The sequence below is a fragment of the Brassica oleracea genome, chromosome C4 (genome assembly GCF_000695525.1).
Source record: "Brassica oleracea var. oleracea cultivar TO1000 chromosome C4, BOL, whole genome shotgun sequence".
NCBI lineage: Eukaryota > Viridiplantae > Streptophyta > Magnoliopsida > Brassicales > Brassicaceae > Brassica > Brassica oleracea.
Window position 1 is genome coordinate 38,700,973 of NC_027751.1, and position 22,684 is coordinate 38,723,656.

The 22,684-nt window shown below is 34.5% G+C and overlaps 2 protein-coding genes across 2 annotated transcripts; both read right to left on the reverse strand.

Moving 5' to 3' along the window:
* Positions 1-4,316: 4,316 nt before the first annotated feature.
* LOC106338842 lies at positions 4,317-5,357 on the reverse strand. Its single transcript, XM_013777727.1, has 3 exons — positions 4,967-5,357; positions 4,731-4,849; positions 4,317-4,652 (listed from the first exon to the last, which is right to left on the reverse strand). The coding sequence occupies exons 1-3, from the start codon at positions 5,355-5,357 to the stop codon at positions 4,317-4,319; spliced, it is 846 nt and encodes a 281-aa protein (XP_013633181.1).
* Positions 5,358-11,883: 6,526 nt separating this feature from the next.
* On the reverse strand, positions 11,884-13,144 carry LOC106338843 (mitochondrial uncoupling protein 5-like). Its single transcript, XM_013777728.1, has one exon. It carries the CDS (start codon positions 12,811-12,813, stop codon positions 11,884-11,886), a length of 930 nt encoding a protein of 309 aa, XP_013633182.1. The 5' UTR covers positions 12,814-13,144.
* Positions 13,145-22,684: the final 9,540 nt, after the last annotated feature.

Consider the following 22,684-nt stretch of genomic DNA (forward strand, 5'->3'; position numbering starts at 1 on the left):
TACATTATTTCTCTGATTTATGAAACTAATGTTTTTTTTTATTTGCGTGAAGGTGAACCTTTACAAACCTCATTCAAGGCGGACTGCCACTAGAGACATTGTGGAGATGATTCTGAAGAAGAAAGAGGCATTGAAGAATTATTTGCACACTAACAAACAAAGAGTTTCCCTCACTACTGACATTTGGGTTTCTCAAGTGACAGGTAAGGTTCTTTCTTTTCTGAAAAGTGAAAACAATCTCATTTTTTATTTATACTAATAGCATTGTTTTTTAAAAAAATTTGCAGGTGCAAGTTACATGGTTGTAACTGCATATTTTGTTGACCCGACTTGGCAGCTGAAGAAGATCATCCTTGGTTTCAAACTGGTCATGGATCATAAAGGTCAGACGATTTCCACAGTTCTTTTAGAGTGCTTAGCTGACTGGGGAATTGAGAAACTGTTTTGCATTACGGTAGACAATGCCACTGCTAACACCTCTGCTCTTAGGCGTTTCCATAGTCAGTTTAGGTCAGTCTCGCCTGATGCTTTGGTCTTAGATGGTAACTTTCTTCATATGAGGTGTTGTGCACACATTATCAACTTGATAGCTAGGGAGGGTCTAGGTGATTTAGGAGAAAATGTGTTGGCAATCCGCAATGCAGTCCAGTATGTCCGGTCTTCTACCAATAGGTTAAACGCCTTTGACCAAAGGGTTACTACTGGAAAGATGACACGAGGAAGTCTCCCGATGGATGTTAAGACTAGGTGGAATTCAACCTTTCTCATGTTATCAAGAGCCTTGCAGTTCAGAGTGGCGTTTGATAGGATGGAAGCAGAGGATAGACTGTACAATGACTACTTTTTAGAAGTAGAAAATGGTGTTAAGAGGTGTGGACCGCCTGGTCTTAGTGACTGGAATGCTGTGGAGAAGCTAAGGAGGTTCCTGGTCATCTTTTATAATAGCACTTTAGTTGTCTCAGCTTCCTCAAAGGTGAACTCCTACAAATGCTATGGTGAGATTGTGACAATTGAGAGGAATCTCAATGCATTGGCTTGCAACTTAGACCTGGATTTGAAGTTGAAAGCTGAAGACATGTTGCAGAAGTTCTTGAAGTATTGGGATGGCATGAAGAATGTGAACAGGATGTTGATTCTCGCAGCAATAATCGATCCCAGGAAGAAGATGACTTACCCAAGCTTCTGTTTTGAGACACTGTATGGAAAAGACAGTATAGAAGCCAAAGAAATGAGTGACTCTGTGCTTGATCTCCTTACAAGCATGTTCAACGAGTATGCTAGCCGGTTAAAAGGGGCTAATAGTGAATCATGTCAGGCGAAGCAGACTGAGACTGTGGCTGGTCAGGAGAGTCAGGATCATTTGGACAGGCTAAAGTTGGTTGTTGAAGACTTTGGGTTTTTGAGAATGGACTCCGAGTACAAGAATCTTGTTGCTGATTCAGGAAATGAGCCAAGGGATGAGCTGGAGATGTACTTAAAGGAACCTGTTGAGAATCAAAAGCTTATGATGGGATTCAAGTTTGACATACTCGGTTGGTGGAAGGTCCACAAAATCAAGTTTCCTGTGCTAGCAGAGATGGCGAGGGATTTATTTGCGATGCAGCTTTCAGCCACTGCTCACTGCACATCAGAACCTCAATCAAGTAATGGGTTAAACAGCTCCTATATGGTTCCAAGATTCTGACACTTGTGCTAAAAGCACTTTCTGAAGCCACTGATGAAACCTGCATCACAAGTAAATCCTCAAGTCAGCTAAGCACTCTAAAAAAAAACCAAAAAATTCACTTGCAACGGAAGAACATAAGTAATGAGGATTGCTTTGGAATTTGGAAGTCTTTTTGTTTCTGTTTTGGTGTTGGCTTTGCTTTTTATTTCAACTTTGATCTCATTAGAGATGTGCTTTTAAGGTTCATTATGAACAAGTTTGCTTTCTTTTGAAGTTTAATAAAAGTTCTTTTATGTTTTATTTTCACTATTGCAACTGTTCCGTTGAGTATTTGTTCTAGTCTTCGTCCCCATTTTGAGATAGTTGTGTTTGTGTAATGCATGTTTTGATTGAGTTTTCGAAGTGTGTTTCAGTTTGTGTCCTTTGTATTATATTTATATTTTAGCAATCAAGAGTCTATAAGTGTTTCATGAAACAAGATAACAGGTTCATATTTTCGGGTAATAATAGGTATTTCGGATAGTATGAGTAGTTTGGATAACCGAAACCCGGTTTAGAACCGAACCCGGTTTAGAACCGAACCCGAAAATTAAATGGGTTTAACCGGGTTTAGGATGTGCTACAGAATCCGACCCGAACCCGACAAAACCCAAACCGAGACCGAACTGAACTTTTATAATATCCGATTGGGGCTGATTTTTGTAAACCCGAAAAACCGAAACCCGATTAGAACCGATCCGAACCCGAATGGTCACCCGATTGCCCAGGCCTAGGCAGAGGCCAATGCATGGCTTCCCATTGGCTTCCTACTTTTTAATATTATAGACAAAACTATATAAACTGTATGCAGAACTTTTTTCTGTGTAATTTGGTTTGTCCTGTAATTAAGAGGGGAAAGGTAACTGGCGATGGGCAATTAAGAGATAAATAGTAAAAAATATATATAAACTGCATGCAGAACTTTTTTTGTGTAATTTATTTTGTCCAGCAATTAAGAGGGGAAAGGTATCTGGCGATGGGCAGAGGCCAATGCATGGGCTTCCTACTTTTTAATACAAAAACTGTATTATAGACGAAACAGTATTATTAAAAACTTACTTGTTTATAGACAAAAACTTACTTGAATACAAAAACTGTATTATAGAAAAACTACATAACGTAATTGTTAGGGAGATTTTTTAACTTGTGAATGTAAAAAAATGAAAAGAATTTAATTTATAGACAAAACTGTATTATTAAAAAAAGGAAGCCCATGCATTGATTAATTGTTTCTATATATTTTTCAGGTTTCTCATATATCAATATGCATTAAAAATTAGAAATCAAGGTAATTTTTTTTTCTTCAATGAATTATGAAAATTTTATCATCTTTAAAACACAAAAAATTGTATTCAATAATTCTAGTAGAAAAACTACCAATTTTATACAAATATAGTATTACACATACATGCTTTTTATGTTACAATCAATTAATTTTTATTTTATGTAAATTAGTTTATTAAATTCATGCCTTTAATTAACAATCATATAATATTTACATATACTAATACCTTAATTTTACCAATTAGTATTTTTTAAATAATGAAATAGTAAACATATATTTTTGTTTCTTTTATATATATTAAAATATATGCAGTTTTTTATCTTGCGTATAGTTATTCTATATTTTATAGTTGTCTCACATATCTACAGTTATCAAAAACAATTCAAAAATTAATGTATTTTTTAACTAATATTACATTCTTTCATCTTCAACTTTCACAAATTCAAAAATCTTGAGTATTAAGTTTTTGTGTTTTTATATAATTTTTAAGATTATTTTTTTAAATAAAACGTATAACATGATATATATTTGCTTTTAAAAAAAAAAGTTCTCTAAAATTTCACAAATATATATATATATATATATATATATATATATTGTTTAGAATATTTAGCTTGCAAATAAATTTTAACAATTAGTCAAGTATACTGATTCATAAATTAGTTTAACCAGTTAGATATGCATATGTTCTGCATAATCTGCTTGATCTGTATTTGTTCTGCATTTTTTTGGTCTGCATTCCATTCTAATCCTAATTGTCTAATACACATATTTTGAAACCTTTACTTTTACTCCTTGTTCGGAAACTCGCTAGACGCTACGCGTGCAACATATACAGGTCTAGCGATTTATTGAAAAATCGGAAAAAAATCGGAGATTATACGGGGAGGAATTTTTTATACTTTTATATGTATAATACCACATTTTATACGTATAATACAAAATTTTTGTATACTACATGTTTATAAAAGACACATTATTAATACTAAAATTCATAGATTTATAAATAATTAAATACAAACTAATTAGATCACAAAATATAATTGTACTTCTTTTAGTTCACATCCATTACAAAATATAATCCACTTACAAGAGACAGAAAATAAAAAATTTTGATTTGAGAACAACCAAAAGAAATTTAGGATTGCACTTTCAATCCTCTGTTCTTCAATAATCAAACAAATATATTGGCTCGATCTTGTAGTGGAGTTGATGCGTTAGAAGTTACAGCCTCATACTTGCCTGAAACTGAAGATAAAAAAGATGAGATAGTTAAAATCTGAGTTAGAAAAGCTAAAGACAGACAGGAAATCAAGTTTTACTCTACTACTGAAGAGGCTGAGAATCATGAAAGATAGGATCTTCTTGGAAGACATCAGATTCAAACTTCATGTCCACAATATCTTCATCTTCTGATTCAAAATCATCATCATATAGATCTCTTACTCTTGGGGCTTGGGTGGTAAGCACAAAATTAACATCACTGTCCATTTCTTCTACATGCTCCACAAGCCAATCTCCAACAGTGTCTTCATTACCATCATCGAAGATGACATCAACATTGTTTTCTCTTATCTTTTGGTGTTTGTTAAACAATCTTGCATTTAATTGGACATAGACTAGACTGTTTAGCCTATTCACATCTAGCCTTTTTTTGTGTATCTATAACAAAAAAGTGACATTTAGCTAGATATAAATCAGTCTAGAAACATACTGTGAAGAAGTAACTAATACACTAACCGCTTCAAAGCTGCTCCAGTTTCTTTCACAGCCAGAGGAACTAGATGTCCAAGCAAGGATCCTTTTTGCTAACTTCTGCAGATGTGGTGTACCACATCCATACGTCGACCACCAATTCCCTAAGGTTAAACAAGTTGAATGGGAGATCATCAAAGTCATCTTATGCAAAATATTCTTTTTAAACGAAGATAGTAAGATGAAAAATAAACTGGGGTCAAAGTTTTCCTTCTTCTCACAGCCTGTCATTGCCAAGTTTCTACCAAAAGAGCCATTTCTGTTCTTGTATAGATTAACTTCATGATTGACAACTAAACCTTGCTTTTCAAAATCACCATGATAGAATGTCTCTACACACGTGATGGATCCGTCTATAACCTCCAAGTCACACTGAATATTGGGGTCTTTGTAGAAGTAGAATGGATTGAGGAAGTAAGCAGCCATATGCAAAGGAGAATCCAACCAACCTTTCATCTTCTCATCAATGATCTTAAAAATAGGCTGGTAGTTCTTCTCCAAATGGTCAGTAGTTTCTTTGATAGAATTCTTAGCCACTAAGAGCTCGCCATAAATAAAACCAAGAGAAGGAATCTTCTCTCCATCAGCAAGCCTCAGACCCAAAATTTGCATGACCCACTTCTCATGAAATATGAGAGAGAAGTTGATTCTTCTTCTTCTTTCAGTAGGTCTGTAAATTATAGTTTCACTTTTTGTTTCTGTTCGAGTAATATATCTTTGCTATGATGCTATTTTGATTCAAATATTAAAGTTTGAATTTTCATCAGTTTATTTTGCCAATTGAAATCAAAATTTTTTGTTTCCTTTTCTGTGAATTTTTAATTTTACTAACTTGATTACTATATGACCTTGCCAATTTTCTGCTTAATAATATTTTCTCGTCAGGCTTACAAGAGATCTTCAACATGGTGCAAGTAAATCCGGCCACGCGTGAATCTTCACAGAACGGTTCAGGTGATGTAGTTAGGCGTAGATCCTCATAAGGCAGGTAGTATTGTCAGTTGTCGAATCGTCTATGTAATATTTCTCATAATTGTAATATCATAATAAATCAGCGTTAAAAAATATATTTTCTCATCAAAATCTGGATCTTAATATGATCAGACTTGGGGCAATCACTCTCTTATCGGGAGATTCATTTGTTTTTAGTCGACAAGAAGAGGGTTAGTTCGGGACGGAGATGATGTCAGGTTTTGTTGAAGAAATGGTTGAAATATGAATCTTGACAAAGCTCAAGCCTATAAGCTTTGTGAAGGCGATTGAAAATTGAAATGTCGAAATCAACGGCTACAACGAAAAAGACGATAAGTTTTATCGCTGCGTGCATTGAATATTAATTCCCATTTCTTAACATTTTAAAAAAAAAAAAAAAAAAATTAATTCCCATAAAAATAATTAAATATTTAAATTATAGATTTTAATTTCGGGTTTAATTTTCGAGTTGACTAACTTTAAAAAAAAACTAAGATAAATTCAGATATAAATAATTAAATAAAATTATTATAATATTAAATTAACATCCAGAATAAACCAAAACAAAATATTAAACTTCTAAAAAATTAATAATCAATATTAATTTAAATAATTTTAGTTCTCTATATCATAATTATCTTTTAATTATATAAGTTTCATTAAAATCTAAAGAATCACAAATCAAATTTATTCATGTTTTTTTTATCAGAATTTATTCAGTGTTAAACAACTAGGTATTCATTAGAAATTTAATTCAACTTTAATCAAAATATTATTAGGTTTTCTGAGTTTTTATCAGGTAATCCATGATAACATATTGATGACATGTTTTCCGGGGATTAGTGTATTTTTAGTAAACATTTTGATTAATACTAAGGGAAATTGCCACAAATACCACATTCATAGTACCACTTTTCATGTTTACACTAATTACTTTTATCTTCACTTTTAATGAAGGGTAAAAGACATTTATAACCCTATGGTTAACTATTCTAGCCTTAGAGTTTAGAGCTGAGGGGTGGGGTAGGGTTTTTGGAATGTGAAATTCAAGATTCTAATAAATATATAAATAAATACTTAAAAAATATTAAAAATATATTAAAAAATAGTTTCAAACATAATTTTCGATTTTCAAAAAGAAATTTTGACAAAAAGAATAAAAAAAATTTCGAAAAAAAATTCAAAAATTTTTTTATAAAAAAGTTCGAATTTGAAAAAGTATAATTCGAAAACATAAAAAAAAAATTATTTTTTATTTTATTTTTATTTAGTTAAATAATGATTTATTATATATATATATATAGATAACAAGGGCATAAGAGTCTTTTGTCACTTAATGAACAAGGTATTTTTGAAAATGTCTCTTAAGTGGTGTTAAAGATGAAAAGTGGTACCTTGAAAGTGGTAAACATAAAATTTCCCCTAATATTAAACTAAATTTTATATATTTCACGGTCACTGGTTTACTGATTTGACGGTATATTCGACTCGGATATTTTGACATTGATTTCATCTGATTATAAAAAAATAGTCAAAATAATAACGAAGCTAAGAACTAATTAAAAAATGAAATGAAATTAAAAATAAATAAATCAAATAATCAAAAAATTACATATGATTAAATATGTAATTAAGAAAAATATTATATATAAAGTGTTTATTGAAAAATACAAATTGTGCATTTTGAAGAGATATATATGTATATATATATAAATATTTATAATTTTAATGTGTATTTAATTTGAAATAAGCACGCTATTGTATATGCAGGTATCCATTCGATTATGATCGGCTCTTTCGGGTATTGATTTTTTGGATTTTAAAAATAGTCCTATTTAAGCATTATAAAAATTAGGGTTAGGTTTGAGTTGGATCCTCATGAACTAGGTGGATACGATTCTCATGCAAAAGAACTTGGATTTTTTTGGATACCCATTATGTCCAATTCAGGTTCAAATATTTTTAACCAAAATGACCAAGCTATCCAATTTGGTTTGTGTATTTTATATCTAAATTATCCAAAATTATTCGAAATAACTTAAACAAGAGAAATTACCACAAATACCACATTCATAGTATTAATTTTCATGTTTACACTAACAACTTTTACCCTCACTTTTAATGAAAGGTAAAAGACACTTATACCCCTAGGGTTAACTAATCCAAACTTAGGGTTTAGAGTTGAGGGGTGGGAAAAGGTTATTGGAATATGAAATTTAGGATTCCAATAAATTAATAAATAAATACTTAAAATTGTAAAAAAAAAAACTTAAAAAATAGTTTCAAACATAATTTTCGATTTTCAAAAAGAAATTATAAAAAATAAAAACAAAAATTTCAAAAAAAAATCAAAAAAAATTTATAAACAAGTTCGAATTGAAAAAGTATAATTAAAAAAAAAATATTTATTTATTTTTAATTCATTTAAATAATAATTTATTATATATATAGATAACAAGGGTATAAAAATCTTTTGCCACTTAATGAAGAAGATAATTTTGAAAATATCCCTTTAGTGGTGCTAAACATAACATTTTCCCCTTATTTTTGTTTACCACTTTCATGGTACCACTTTTCATCTTTACCACCACTAAATGGACATTTTCAAAAATACATTCTTCATTAAGTGGCAAAATATTCTTATACCCTTATTTTCTATATATATATAATAAATCTTTATTTAAATTAAAAAAAAAATAAAAAAAGTAAAAAAATATTTTTTTTTATGTTTTCGATTCAAACTTTTTTTATAAAAAAGAATTTTGAATTTTATTTTTCAAAAATTTCTTTTTGAAAATCGAAAATTATGTTTTTAATTATTTTAAAATTTTTTGATATTTTTTAAAGTATTTATTTATATATTTATTAGAATCTTAAATTTCGCATTCCAAAAACCATACCTCATCCCTCCAGTCTAAACCCTAAGTCTAGATTAGTTAATTCTAGAGGTATAAGTGTTTTTTACCCTTTTTAATGAGGGTAAAAGTGGTTAGTGTAAATATGAAAAGTGATACTATAAATGGGGTATTTTTGAGAATTTCCCCTAAAATAACCAAGAAACTCATTAAATATGTGTCATTTCTGTTACTTTTATCGGAAAGTAACCATTGATACAATTTGATTTGGATATTCTGTATCCAGAGCATCTGTTTTTAAATTTACTAGGGGGTTTTCCGGGCTACGCCCGGATTTTTCCTATAATATTAGTTTAATTTTTATATTTATATTTTAAAAACGAACAAATATGATATGCACTGAAACTTGTTATAGAATTATAAACATAAATTCAAATTTAAAACTATTTGAAACAATTTGTTGTGTTTTATTGGAGTTTTATGTAGGATATTAGTAAGATTAATAAAAAGTTAACTAAATTATAAGTTAAGATCTATATATATTCTTAATATTGGTTATTTATTTTTATGTAATACAATTGTAAAGCTTATAATTAGTACTGTATAACTTTTGATTGGTTTTAAAATTATTAAGTTTCATTTTTGTACTTGTCTTTAAAAGAAAGTACCACCGACTTGTATACCGGTTCTTTATTTGTTATCTTCAATTTATCGTTTTAACCAAAATTTAAATTTAAAATTTATTGTTGCTATTTAATTTCTGTGTTTTTTTAAGTTTGTTTGTGATAGAAAGAAAATTTTGCTTTATGATTTGAAATATTATTAGTTGTAAATTTATAGAAAAAATTTATAGAAGGTTTACTTTCTTACCGTTGTTGATGTAATATTAATTTTACAGTTTTTATTTTAATTATTCAATTAATCAGATTTTTTGGAAATAATTTTGAATATTAATATTATTATTTGATGTTCTAGCTTTTTTTTAATGTTTGTTGGGTAGTGTTTGTGTGCTCGGTCATCCCTTTATGCAAGGCTGAGATACTTGCTCAAACATGGTCTTGAATGACCTCTCGAAAACATGTATTAGTGAGGACTTCAAACCCAATTTAAAAGCTTTATAAAATTTATAAATGGTAGATATATACAAAAATTATCACTGTCTGAGGTCTGGAATTAGGTTTTTAATCAAAAATTCTGAAGAACTCTTAACTTAAATCTGATTAAACACATTGCATAGACGTTTTGTGTGTTTCTGAAAATAATTTATATACAAAAACGGTTTAAGAATTCTAACTCCTACGGTTTGATCCTGCCCTACAATCTGAGTTGCAAACCTACAAACTGCATTATTATTATTCTCGCATTTCCCTCACTTCTTCTGTCGGGGACGTTGTTGCTGTATTGGCTAATTTTGTGTACATGATGTTGTGTTCACTTACGCACACTGCGAGGATGTTGTTGCTTTATATTAAGGATGAGGAGATGGTGTGTTCTGAATTGGTCTTTTGCATGTGAATATTTGAAATTTTTAAGAATTTATGGTGGGGTATTATGTTAGATTTTCTTTGAGGCTTTATTTTTTTGCAGCTTCGTAGTCTAAGTTTGTGATTTAATAGGCAAGAGAATGATGAAGGTCATGGCTATTTCGGGCCTAAAAATGCAAAACTTGCAAGTACGTGATTTTAAATTTGAATGCGTACATTTAGTGGCAAAAATAGCTCAACTATTATAACTTCTTTTGGGACAGGCTAAAGCAGAAAAAGGCTTTTATTAGAAATAATTTTCGATCAACCAATAAAATCTTAATATGCATGTTAGAAACTGTTAGTTTTCACATAAAACACTTAAAATTCTGCAAATTACAATGTTTAAATTTATTTGTGTACGACTTTATTTATCACTACCTACAAAGGATATAGATATATCATATATCCATGAACCTTCTACTATACTTAAAATAAAGGAAATATCACAACCTGCAATGAGTTTCCTAGTTCTCTAGAAGTAGTTCTTTGAAGGTCCATGCCTTCCACATCTAGTCTACCACAAGTCTCTTGTGATGCAGATGGCAGAGCTGCATTCTTGGAACAGCCTCTATCAGGTAGTACAGAATGATTCACTGATTCAGTCGTTATCACAGATCGTATTTTTGACAAACTACGGAGATCCAAAAAGCATGCTAACCCTAATCTTTCTTCTATCTAAGGAAACCCAACAAAATCATAACTTATTTTACTCAAGGATTCATAGATGTACGTGTTCATTCAATAAAGTATGTGATAACTCACTGAAACTCCGGTTGATTCACCAGAGTAAATCTCAACATCTCGATCTTAGCCTCCATCAGTCGAGGTTTTACACCTAAAATAAAACCGACAGACCAAAACAATATGTTAATGAGAACAACACTATTGTCAGACCACCACACAAAAATATAATTAATGAACATGTTACACTGCAAAGAAAACTACAAACTTTTGATGAATCTCTTTTATCAAACTTGCAATCAAACGTGGAGAGATAAGGTCCTAAATTGTTCTAAGTGAACGCAGTGTTATTATCTGAATATGCATCTTTGATTGAGGTAAAACAGAGCCTTGTTTTCCCGATATGCAAATACAGATCCCTTCACTGAATCCAAGTAAGGCTTTATTATCTGTTAATTTGTAAATTTACTTAAATATTTTTGATAATCTTTAAAGGTTAAGAGAGGAATGTTGAAACCTTTTCATCTAGCAGGAAGATGGTGATACCCACAAATTGACCATTTTTCTTCAATCCTTCAACCCCAAAAGCAGAGGATCCGGTCAGCAACCACCTGAGGAGTCAGACCAAGGCTGAGATCGTCAAAGGTTGAGGAGGAAACAGATTTTTGAGCAACGGTAGCAGCAGAGGAAGACATTGTCGATGATTGGTTGAAATCTGTGACAGTTCAATAAAGCCTTGACTTGATAAGAGATGCACTGCTCTGGTCTGCTATATGAAGTATGTAGGGGAGAACTTAGAATCGGTAATTAAATGAAACCATAAGTGATAGTCTGAGTAAAAGAGACAAAGTTTTGTCGGCAGATGATTAAATTGGATTCAAAGATCAGAACTTTCAAAATGATGCGTTACCCAGATGAGAAATCTATCTACTTGAATTTACACTCAAAATAGAAAACATAGAATGAGAACATATTAACACCACCGGCATAATCATCAACCATAAGTGATAGTCTGAGTAAAAGAGACAAAGTTTTGTCGGCAGATGATTAAATTGGATTCAAAGATCAGAACTTTTAAAATGATGCGTTACCTAGATGAGAAATCTATCTACTTGAATTTTCACTCAAAATAGAAAACATAGAATGAAAACATATTAACACCACCGGCATAAACATCGTGAATGGTGCTTGTCTCGACACCGTCGGCAAAAACCCCTTGTATAAAGCCATGATCCCTTCAGCTCTCACTGTCTTCAAAGCGCAATCAACCGCTCCCTTATACGGTGCCGTTTTCCCCGCCTCCACCTTCATATTCATCACTCTCGTCTTGATCACATCCACTGGGTTCGACGCGACCGAAGCCACAAACCCCGCCGCGAAGCTCGACGTCACGTGAGTCCCGAGCCCGTCTCTCATCAACCCTTTCTCCAAAATCGTCTCTTTCACCGAGTCGTACGTAGCCAGCTGCGACGCCGTCACAAGCATCGCTCTGTTTATCGTCATCGACGAACCTCTCCACAGCAACGTGACGCCTTCGCCGCGAACCATCTGCGCGATGGCGTCCAAAACGCTCTTGTAGTTCCTACGGTCGACCACCGGGAGCCTCCCGTCGGCTTGCACGCGCACCATGGCAACATCCGCCGGGTTCATCGAAGGAGGTATCGGCGCCGCCGTCGGTATGGTTTTGGTTTCCGGGTCGGTCCATTTGGTTTTCAGGATGTCGTATAGACCCATAAGAGTCATCGAGTAGAGAGTCTGGCGGAGAACGGTGGCGGAGACGCCGGAGAAGAGAGCGTGCGTGCCTTCTTGTCTGATAATGCGAGATCCGATGGTGATTATACCCACGCGCGGAGGAGGCGAAGGCGCGTGAACGGCGGAGGAAGTCTGGAAAGCAAGAGCTGGTCGGAGATTTGTCTGAATCGAGGCTGATTCGCCTTGGAGCTGCATTCGAACCTTGATTAGATCAAGCGGGTGGGTCGAACAGCCCACTACGATCGACGCGATCCCTCCTTCAGCGAAACCCTTGAGACCCATTTCAGAAAGATTGCTTTTTTCCGAGAAAATGAAAAAAGGTTAGATTTTTATTGTTTTTAAAGAGACCAGTTAGAATTAGAGCTGATCTCACTGAGATTAGGAGATGGGAATGGAGACCGAATGCTATATAAGTAGGGTTCACAGAGATGTAACGAATCGTGACCATTTATGATGAAGTGATTAAATACGGGAAAATGAAGAGTTCGCCGGAGATAATCAGATAACGAAAAGACAAAGGAGAAAGGTGAGTTTCCAGATCTGTCTGAAGGGATGCAGGAAACCCTAGGTTAACTTCTACGACGTCGTAAACATAAACGACCTTTTCAATTAGTCTCACAAAATCCATTTGTTACATTCATTAAAACACAGACCAATTGGGCCTTCTCAAGTGTCGACGCAGAGCCCATGATAAAACATTTTTTTCCCAAGTGGGACCCATAATTTGCTGACGTGGCAAAAAGCAACTTCTCTATTGGACGATTTTCCAAGCTGATGTGGACGTCCTCCCTGATGCTCTTATTCCCCTTTTATTACTTGTTTGATATCGCCTATATGTGCTTATCATTCTAGAACCTATTATATTTTTTTTGTAGTCGAAATTATTTCCATTGGAACATTTAGCATATAATAATTTGTACAGATATAATGTTTTCTTTGTAATTTAAATGTAGATACACAACCAAAATACACATTTATATCAAAAGTGTTGGTTTATTCTGAAATACACATCTAGTCTACTCTATTTGAAGAGAAGTCATGGCTTATCTCATGTGTAATTTTTTTATTTGGACTATTCCTTACTAAAATTAATTAAATGAATTTTTGTATACATATTTGAATTATTTTAATTACTATAAAAATCAAATAGATATTCATATATTTTCTCTGAATTGCATCTGAACTAAATCGTCATATCTTTTTATTTACCATATAAATATATATTTCATTTTTCAATAAAGCAAACATTTTAAAATATGTAATTACTTTAGTATTTATTTAAAATATAAATGTTTATTTCGTTTTTCACTTAAAGAAACCTTTTAAATATTTAATTAATTTCGTAATTATTTAAAATATAAATATATATTTCATTTTTACTAAAATATACCTTTTAAGTATCTAATAAATTATGTAATAATAGTAAAATCATGTACAAATTTTTATTAAATTTGTGATATTAATTAACTAATATTTATCAATTAAATCTTTAATCTCTAAAAGTTAAGATTTTTTAATTCATAATTGTGTACCACACTGTTGAAAAGATGCTATCAATATGAATGATCGATCTACAAATGCTATTTTGAAAGTGCATATAGTTTTTATTATTAAATATAATAACTGGTTTATTTTATATTTCAATAATAAAAGTATCTGACTGCTTTGTTTATATTGACCATATTCATATATTATTCATAATTAATGTAACTGTTTTTGATTCTTTTATCTTGTGCAATTTTGATTGACCATATTTGTTTATATAGACTGCTTTACCTAATTTTATTAAAAATATATATTTTGATTGATATATAAATTCATACAATATATTAAAAATGCTTTACCTAAGTTTAAACGGCTCTAAATTAGCCAAAGTATTTATCATAGATTTAATATGCAACTTTAAATAAAACTAAAATAAAAGGGGTATGAACGGAGTTTGAAGTTTGGGGATCTTAAATGAGACTGATCCATTTTAACATCTCTTACAAAATATTTGATGCATTTTTATTAAATTTTTGTAACACAAAATATCTCGAAGCTCTAAAAGTGCATGTCAAAATCTAGTATTTATTAGACTGAATGTTATAATCAATTATTCATATATTTATAGTATGAATTCATTGAGATTTTGAGTGTTTTTGAATACTTATTCGGGGTTGGTCATGTTTGGTATTGTATTTTCTAAGGGTATTGAAAATTTTGAATTGTTTTGGTTTTGAATATTTATGTCAAATTTAGTTTGGTGCGGACTCATCTTTGGATTGATACATTTTAGATTTTCGGGGTTCAGTTTAGATTTTTACATTTGTGTTTTTTTCACCCCTACGGTTGAAAAGGTTCACTTAGCTGAATCCATTTTTTTTTCCCGGTAACAATGTTGAACGTGGGAGAGAAGAGGGGGGCATATTCTGAGACCTAGAAATTATCACCATCCACTTCGACCTCAATTCTCTATTTAGCTCACAATTTCAAGCTTAGTCGATATTGTTCATTGGTACCTTGTAAACCCCTTTTGTGTTAAACATCAATACATAAAAGTCAATTTTCGTCAAAGTAAGTTTGATTACATCGTTATGTTCTAATGATATCGTTGCCTATTTAGTTCTTATTCCCTAATCTTTTACATATATTCATTACCAAATAACTAGTGTGGATTTTTAGGATCCACATTTTGGCAATGTCTATGGCAAAGAGAAACAAAAAAATATCGTTGTTGACGATCTGATATAAGATTCAGAAGCACAAAAATGGATCCGCCATACACAGCACTCGAACCTCTACCGAACCGGCTCTTAAAGAGGAACATAGATGGATGAAACGCAACACGAAGGCCGTAGAGCGATTGCCCAGAGAATCCGGTTTCAAAAGACCGGATAGGCAACCTGATTCCTTACCAGGAACACCAAGACAATGCGATCCCGATGCCCTGGGTAGAAACCACATGAAGCCGTTCACAGGATCAGCGAGATAGGATATAACTACCTCTCCTGAGAACGAAATTGTGTTATGCGAGCAAGAGACTTTGGATCTAGATCAACCGCACAACAACGCACTCGTCATCCGACTTACATGTGGAATATACTTGTTGATACCAGAAGTTCCATCGATGCCCTTTCTTACAAAACGTTCAAGAACATGGGATACCCCACCTCCGGGATAAAGATGTTTGTATAAAAGTGATTTGAAGAAGATAAAGCTTTGCTTTTACTGAAATTTCATTTTATCACTCTCTGGCTCTCAAAGGTTACAAGATCAGCTTATTTATAGCTTGAACACGAAAACCCTAATGTAGAGAACCCTAGACAGATGTTACAATCTCAATCGTCCAGGAGATCAAGGGTTGAGAACTTGTTGTACAATCTTACGCCATTACCATCTCTTCTCTCTTGCGTCACCTTCTGTCCTTTTCCTTTGTCTTCTGCTTTCTCTTTTGAATGTAGCCGTTGAGCGGGTGAAGCTTTGGCGCATGGGCTCTCTTCTGTTTCTCGCTTGGGCCTCTGCTTCTCCTGGCCCATATCTCTGTTTACTGAAACTGCAGCGTTTTGAGCGTCCTTGTTAATAGTCCCCCTCAAACTTGGCGTTGGTGGTGACGAAATGCCAAGTTTGAACCTCAGATCATCGAATGGAGCATATGGCAAGGACTTAGTAAATATATCAGCAAGTTGGAGATATCCAGGAACATGTCGAACCACAAGAGCACCAAGAGCCACTCTCTCCCTCACATAGTGGTAGTCAAGCTCAAAGAGCTTTGATCTCTTGTGATAAGTAGGATTCGCCGTTAGGTGAACCGAAGACAGGTTGTCGCAGTATAGCTCAGGTGTTACCAGAACAGGCACACCTATCTCTCTCATGACTGAGCAAATCCAGCTGAGCTCCGATGCAGTTTCAGACAGAGACCTATACTCTGCTTCAGTAGAACTTCTTGACACTGTCGGTTGCTTCTTAGAAGACCAAGAGATGATATTGCTTCCAAGAAAAGTGCAGAAACCGCAAGTTGATCGACGTGTATGAGGACACCCAGCCCAGTCACTGTCACTGTAGGCTCGAAGTGTGAAATCAGTGTCTTGAGTGAAGTTGATTCCATAGTCTATTGTTACCTTGACATACCGCATAATGCGTTTGAGGAGACGGTAGTCTGACACAGATGGAGCATGCATTTTCTGGCAAATGTAGTTAACTGAGAACTGCAAGTCTGGTCTTGTCAGTGTCAAGTATTGCAACTTCCCAGCCAAGCTTCTGAAATAGCTTGGAGATGCGAACAAGGTGTTTTGATCCGGAACTTTGTTGAGTCTTATCGGAAGAGGTGTGCCTATATCTTAGCAATCACTCATTCCCGCTGCTGCTAGTAGGTCAAGAGCATATCTTTCTTGTGAAAGAAACAAGCCTGTCTCATGGAACTTTGCCTGAATTCCCAGAAAGTATTCCATCTGTCCAAGATCCTTCATTCTGAACTGGTTGCTTATATCTTCCAGGAATCTACTTTGAACTTCTGATGTGTTTCCAGTGATTAACATATCATCAACATATAAGAGTAACATGATAACATCTTTACCCTTTGAGTAGATAAATAAAGATGGATCCTTCACACTGCATTTGAATCCAAACTCCAGCAAGTAAGAGCTAAACTTATCAAACCATGCGCGTGGGCTCTGCTTCAATCCGTAGAGTGTTCGGTGAAGGAGACAGACGTGATCTGGTTTCATTGGGTCTACAAAACCTGCTGGCTGCTTCATGTATACCGTCTCAGTCAAGTCACCATGCAGAAAAGCATTGGCTACATCCATCTGTTTTATATCCCACTTCATGACCGTAGCTGTGTGTAGTATTAGTCTCACAGTCGCAGTCCTCACTACCGGACTGTAAGTCTCCCAGTAGTCAACTCCTTCCTCCTGTCCACATCCTTTAGCTACTAGTCTTGATCTCAGCTTCTTGACAGTGCCATCAGACCCTAGCTTGATTCTGTGTATCCATTTGTTGCCTAGAACATGCATCGACTGTGTTCTTGGAACAAGAGACCATGTCTTGGTTTCAACACAATTGTCATGTTCTTCATGCATTGATGCGTTCCAACCAGGATGAGCAAGCGCTTCTTGGACTGACTGTGGCTCTCTGAGAGCTGTATTCTCTGTAAGAAGTGCATATTTTGGATTTGGTTTGACTATTCCAGATTTTGATCTAGTCACCATTCCATGTTGAACAGGAGCCTGTGATGCTTCAGTTGTTCTTGTTGCACTGTCTGTTTGATTCTCGCTTCTAGTTTGTATAACTTCACCAACAGATGTAGATGTTGAGCTTCTAGGCTGTGTAACTGAACCCACTTCAGTTGAAGTTGAGCTTCTATCTTGACTGGGTTTCTGAAGTCTCAGGATCATTTGTAGAGGTCGAGCGTTCCTTTCATTCCTTTCTGAAGACTGGTCAGTGTCAGAGGAGTGGCTTGAGCTCGATGAGCTTTGTGCCTCAGATACTATTGGAGCCAGACTCTTGAACCATGATGACATAAGGATCCTCTTTGCTGGTGGATGAAGATGTCTGTACTCCTTTGAGAAAGGAAAACTTCGCTCATCAAATGTTACGTGCCTGCTTATGTAGACTCTCCCGGTTGATGGCAGTAGACATCTATAGCCTTTGAACTTCTCACTGTATCCCATGAATACGCACTTAAGAGAGCGAGGATCAAATTTGTTTGTGGCATAGTCTCTTAGTGTTGGGAAACAAGCGCATCCAAATACCTTCGGAAACTCATAATGTGGTGACCTCTTGTGAAGAATCTCATATGGACTTTTGGCGCTGCTCAGTGCACTGTGAGGAAGAAGGTTACTCAGATAATTGGCTGTGAAGAATGCTTCAACCCAGTACTTGTGAGGGACGCAACTCTGAAACAGGAGTGACAACCCAACCTCGGTGATTTTTCTGTGTTTTCTCTCTGCCAACCCATTTTGTTGTGGGGTATAGGGACATGAGATTAACTGTTTAATGCCATTGGTTGCCAAATGTTGCAGAAACTTTGTACTAATGAATTCTCCCCCACCATCACATTGGAATGATCCGATCTTAGTACTGTATTGATTCTGAACGAGTTCTTGAAAGGCAACAAACACAGACATAAAATCTGACTTCTTCTTTAAAGGGAACAACCAACTGTTCCTAGAGAAATTGTCTACAAGAATTACATAATAGTAAAAGCCCTAAACTGAAGCTACTGGTGCTGGTCCCCATAGGTCGCAGTGGATCCGTTCCAGAGGTCGTGTAGCAACGTAGGTAGACGCCGTGAAGGGTAGTCTTGTACTCTTGCCTAGCTTGCACGCATCACACTGAGACATGGAGCCCTTATTGATGAAGATATTCCTAGCTGAAGATAAGTGTTGTAAGATAAGAGGGTTGGGATGTCCGAGCCTTTGATGCCACACCTCATCACTAGCAGCAACACGTCTGGTTGTGAACAAGGCATGAACGGCTGAACTCCGCAGATTGTACAACCCATTAGTGTTTCTTCCCATTAGAAGAACCCTCTTGGTTCCCTTATCATATACACGCACATTATCAGAGTCAAAATCAAAGCCACAAGGATTATCCTTGGTGAATCTCGACACAGACAGAAGCGATTTAGCAATATTAGGACACACAAGTACATCTTTGAGTGATAGATTACCCGAGGAAGAAGCAATGCTTGCAAGCCTGTGTGTGTTATAGGCAGAAACTCTCTGTTTCCAACCATAACAGAGTCTGAGCCGAGGTACGGATTGGCCTGATGCAGGTGAGCTGGTGAGTTGGTGACGTGAGCCGATGCTCCAGTGTCGGGGAACCACTCATGTCCAGCTCCATCTGTGATCTCTGATATGCGAAGAGCAGCTAGTGCATTGTGCATCTCATCAAGCTGATACGAGTTGTCGAATCTATGCCAACACTTCATAGCCATGTGACCAGTTTTACCACAGATCTGACACACTGGCCTTGAATCTCCATCAGATGACACAGACGACCTTGATGATGACGATGATGAGATGTGTTGTGGAAAGCCACGTCCTCTGGTTGAGAAGAAGTCTCTACCACCTCGACCTCTTCCTCTGTTTCGATTGAAGAACGGTCTTCCTCTGGTGGTGTGAAACGCCAGATGCGGAGTGACTCCAGTATTCTTATTATAGCTCTGTAGACGGTCATCAAATGCAGTAAGACGTGGAATGATGTCATCAAAGACCGGATCTTGGCTGCTATCCATAGATCCCTCAATACTTGTCTTGATTGGCTCATAATCTTTTCCAAGACCAAACAAGGCTGCGAATATCTTCATACGCTCCGGAACAGGACTACCAATTGACGTGAGCTGGTCGCAGATGGTTTTTATCTCACGGAGGTATTCTACCATCGTCTTTTCTTGTTTGGATATAGTCTGAAGCTTGCGTTGAAGCTCGAACAGTCGAGATGAAGAAGCTCGGTTGAAGTGACTCGCTAGAGTGAGCCAGATCTCATGAGATGTAGTGCAGTGAAGCACCACGCTTTGAATGTCTTCAGTGAACGACCCTAGAAGCCATGACTGTATCACTTGGTCAGTTAGAAACCATAAAGCGGAGTCTGGGTTTGGTACCGGCGTGATAGTTCCGTTGATGTTCGGTACGGAAATGGTATCTGCCGGTGGTGGTGTGGATCCAGTGACGAACCCTAGGAGACCCTGACCGTTGAGAAGGCTTCGAACTGACGCTTCCACAAGATGTAGTTTTTATCTGTGAGCTTGACAGTAACTGAGTTTACGATCTTCAGAGATGGTGGCGTGTAAGGTTCCATCGCCATTGCTCTGATACCATAAAGATGTTTGTATAAAAGTGATTTGAAGAAGATAAAGCTTTGCTTTTACTGAAATTTCATTTTATCACTCTCTGGCTCTCAAAGGTTACAAGATCAGCTTATTTATAGCTTGAACACGAAAACCCTAATGTAGAGAACCCTAGACAGATGTTACAATCTCAATCGTCCAGGAGATCAAGGGTTGAGAACTTGTTGTACAATCTTACGCCATTACCATCTCTTCTCTCTTGCGTCACCTTCTGTCCTTTTCCTTTGTCTTCTGCTTTCTCTTTTGAATGTAGCCGTTGAGCGGGTGAAGCTTTGGCGCGTGGGCTCTCTTCTGTTTCTCGCTTGGGCCTCTGCTTCTCCTGGCCCATATCTCTGTTTACTGAAACTGCAGCGTTTTGAGCGTCCTTGTTAATACGGGATAACACCAGGAACGACAACGTTTGTCAGCTTTGGCGGAGCCACGATCCATCCACTCGGTTCGATCCCACTAATCGTCAAATCTAGTTACACCCATCACATGATCAAGTTCACAGTGATAGACCAACACACGCCCTTCAACGCCGTACTCGGGAGGCCATGGCTCCGAAAGATGAAGGCTTTCCCATCAATCTACCCCCAATTACGTGAAGTTCACCTCTCCATCCGGAGTCAAAACAATTCGAGGAAGCCAGAAATCCTCACGAGCTTTTTATCTGACCCAATCACTTGATCGGTAACCCTGGGAAAATACCTGCTCCATTAGTCTCGACTGGGTTCAATTCAACCGAATTCAGTCGAGTTCAATCACAGAATAAAAATTATAAATCTAAATGCTTTGTTAGTTTTTTTTTTTTTTGACATCTAAATGCTTTGTTAGTTATCTTCCGTAAATTTAACAAACATAATTAATTTTAGTTAATAAAGTTTCAATATAAATAATTATGAAATAAAATTTAAGTACAAAACAAATGAATATCAAATAGAAGATCAATATATTAACTTCAAATATAAAATCAATATTTTATTTTAAATATTTATCACTATGGATTATGAAAATTCAAAAATAAATGCAATATTTCTTATTTTTATGATTTAAAAGATAAAAACAATGATTTTTTTTTATAATTACAAACAAACCTGGTTTTATCCACCTGACCCGGATATGTTTTTGGTCCACGGTTTAATAATGTCCAAACGTCGGTTCGGTCCAGGTTTAAAGGCAATGTAATCGACATAAAGCAACGGTTTAATCAAATCAATACAGTTGCTCAAAAAAAAAAATCAAATCATACAATACTAAAAGGCAAATATAAGCAATGGAGAAGGTGTCCACGTAGGATAGGAAAATCAACCAATCAGAGAGTCCGAAGTTGCCACATCATCTCATTTATTATTTTTCCGTAAAAAATGAAAAAAAACAATGCGAAGGAAATGATCGAACCCGAGTTAGTATGACAAACATATAGGGCATTTACCACTAAGCTATTGAAACTTTCTTGTACACATATACAAGAATCACTAAGTATGTAATCACAAACTCTTATGTACAGTTACAATAATATGAATTCAACTTTCAAGACTCCAATACTTTGTTTTGTAAAAAAAAAAATAATTAAGTGACTAAACTAATATATTCTTTTAAAGTGTGAGAACATTAACAAATATGAAAAATCATAGATTTTTGTTTTCATGACAAAGTTAAGAATTTCGTAAAAGTAAGTTTAACATATAAATTTTCGTGACAAATATGAAAAAGCATAGATTTTTGTACAATTTTGACAAAACAACTCAAAACATAGTTCTCTAGTGTTTTAATAAAATATTATTTAAGGATGCAATAATTAAATATATCAATTCAATAAATTTTGTAATTTATAGACAAAAAAAAATAACACAACAAATTTTGAAACATTTGTTTAACCTATCGATTTCTTTTCATGAGAATCGAACTAAACAAGATAAATAAACAATTAGATTTACAAATATTTAATTGCCATTTTATTCAATTTTGATTAATTTCAAATTGTAATAATGTATCTTTTTGAAGTTACAAAAAAATAATGTTCTTTCTTTATTACACTAGCATTATATATAGATTCTATATACACAAATAAATATAATATAACAACATAAGCTTGCTTTCCCCGATTCATATGAAAACTTTTTGAGTTATCCACCAAAGAAAATTAATTAAATCAAACAAATTGTTAGAATATAATATAACAATATATAATTGTATTTTAAATTAAATTATTTAAAAAGTGTATTCTCATTAAAAACAAAATAATAAATAAGTAAAACTGATTTGATGGTAATTTTTATGACACATATATATATATATATATATATATATATATATATCAATTCTGTGAAGAAATAGGAA

Bases quoted from the DNA above. Each gene is read 5' to 3' on its own strand.
- LOC106338843 (XM_013777728.1), bottom strand. From the start codon at position 12,813: ATGGGTCTCAAGGGTTTCGCTGAAGGAGGGATCGCGTCGATCGTAGTG.
- LOC106338842 (XM_013777727.1), bottom strand. From the start codon at position 5,357: ATGCAAATTTTGGGTCTGAGGCTTGCTGATGGAGAGAAGATTCCTTCT. The intron at 4,850-4,966 runs GTGAGAAGAAGG...GTTTAACCTTAG, and splicing joins AAACTTGGCAATGACAGGCT to GGAATTGGTGGTCGACGTAT. The intron at 4,653-4,730 runs GTTAGTGTATTA...TTTTTGTTATAG, and splicing joins ACTGGAGCAGCTTTGAAGCG to ATACACAAAAAAAGGCTAGA.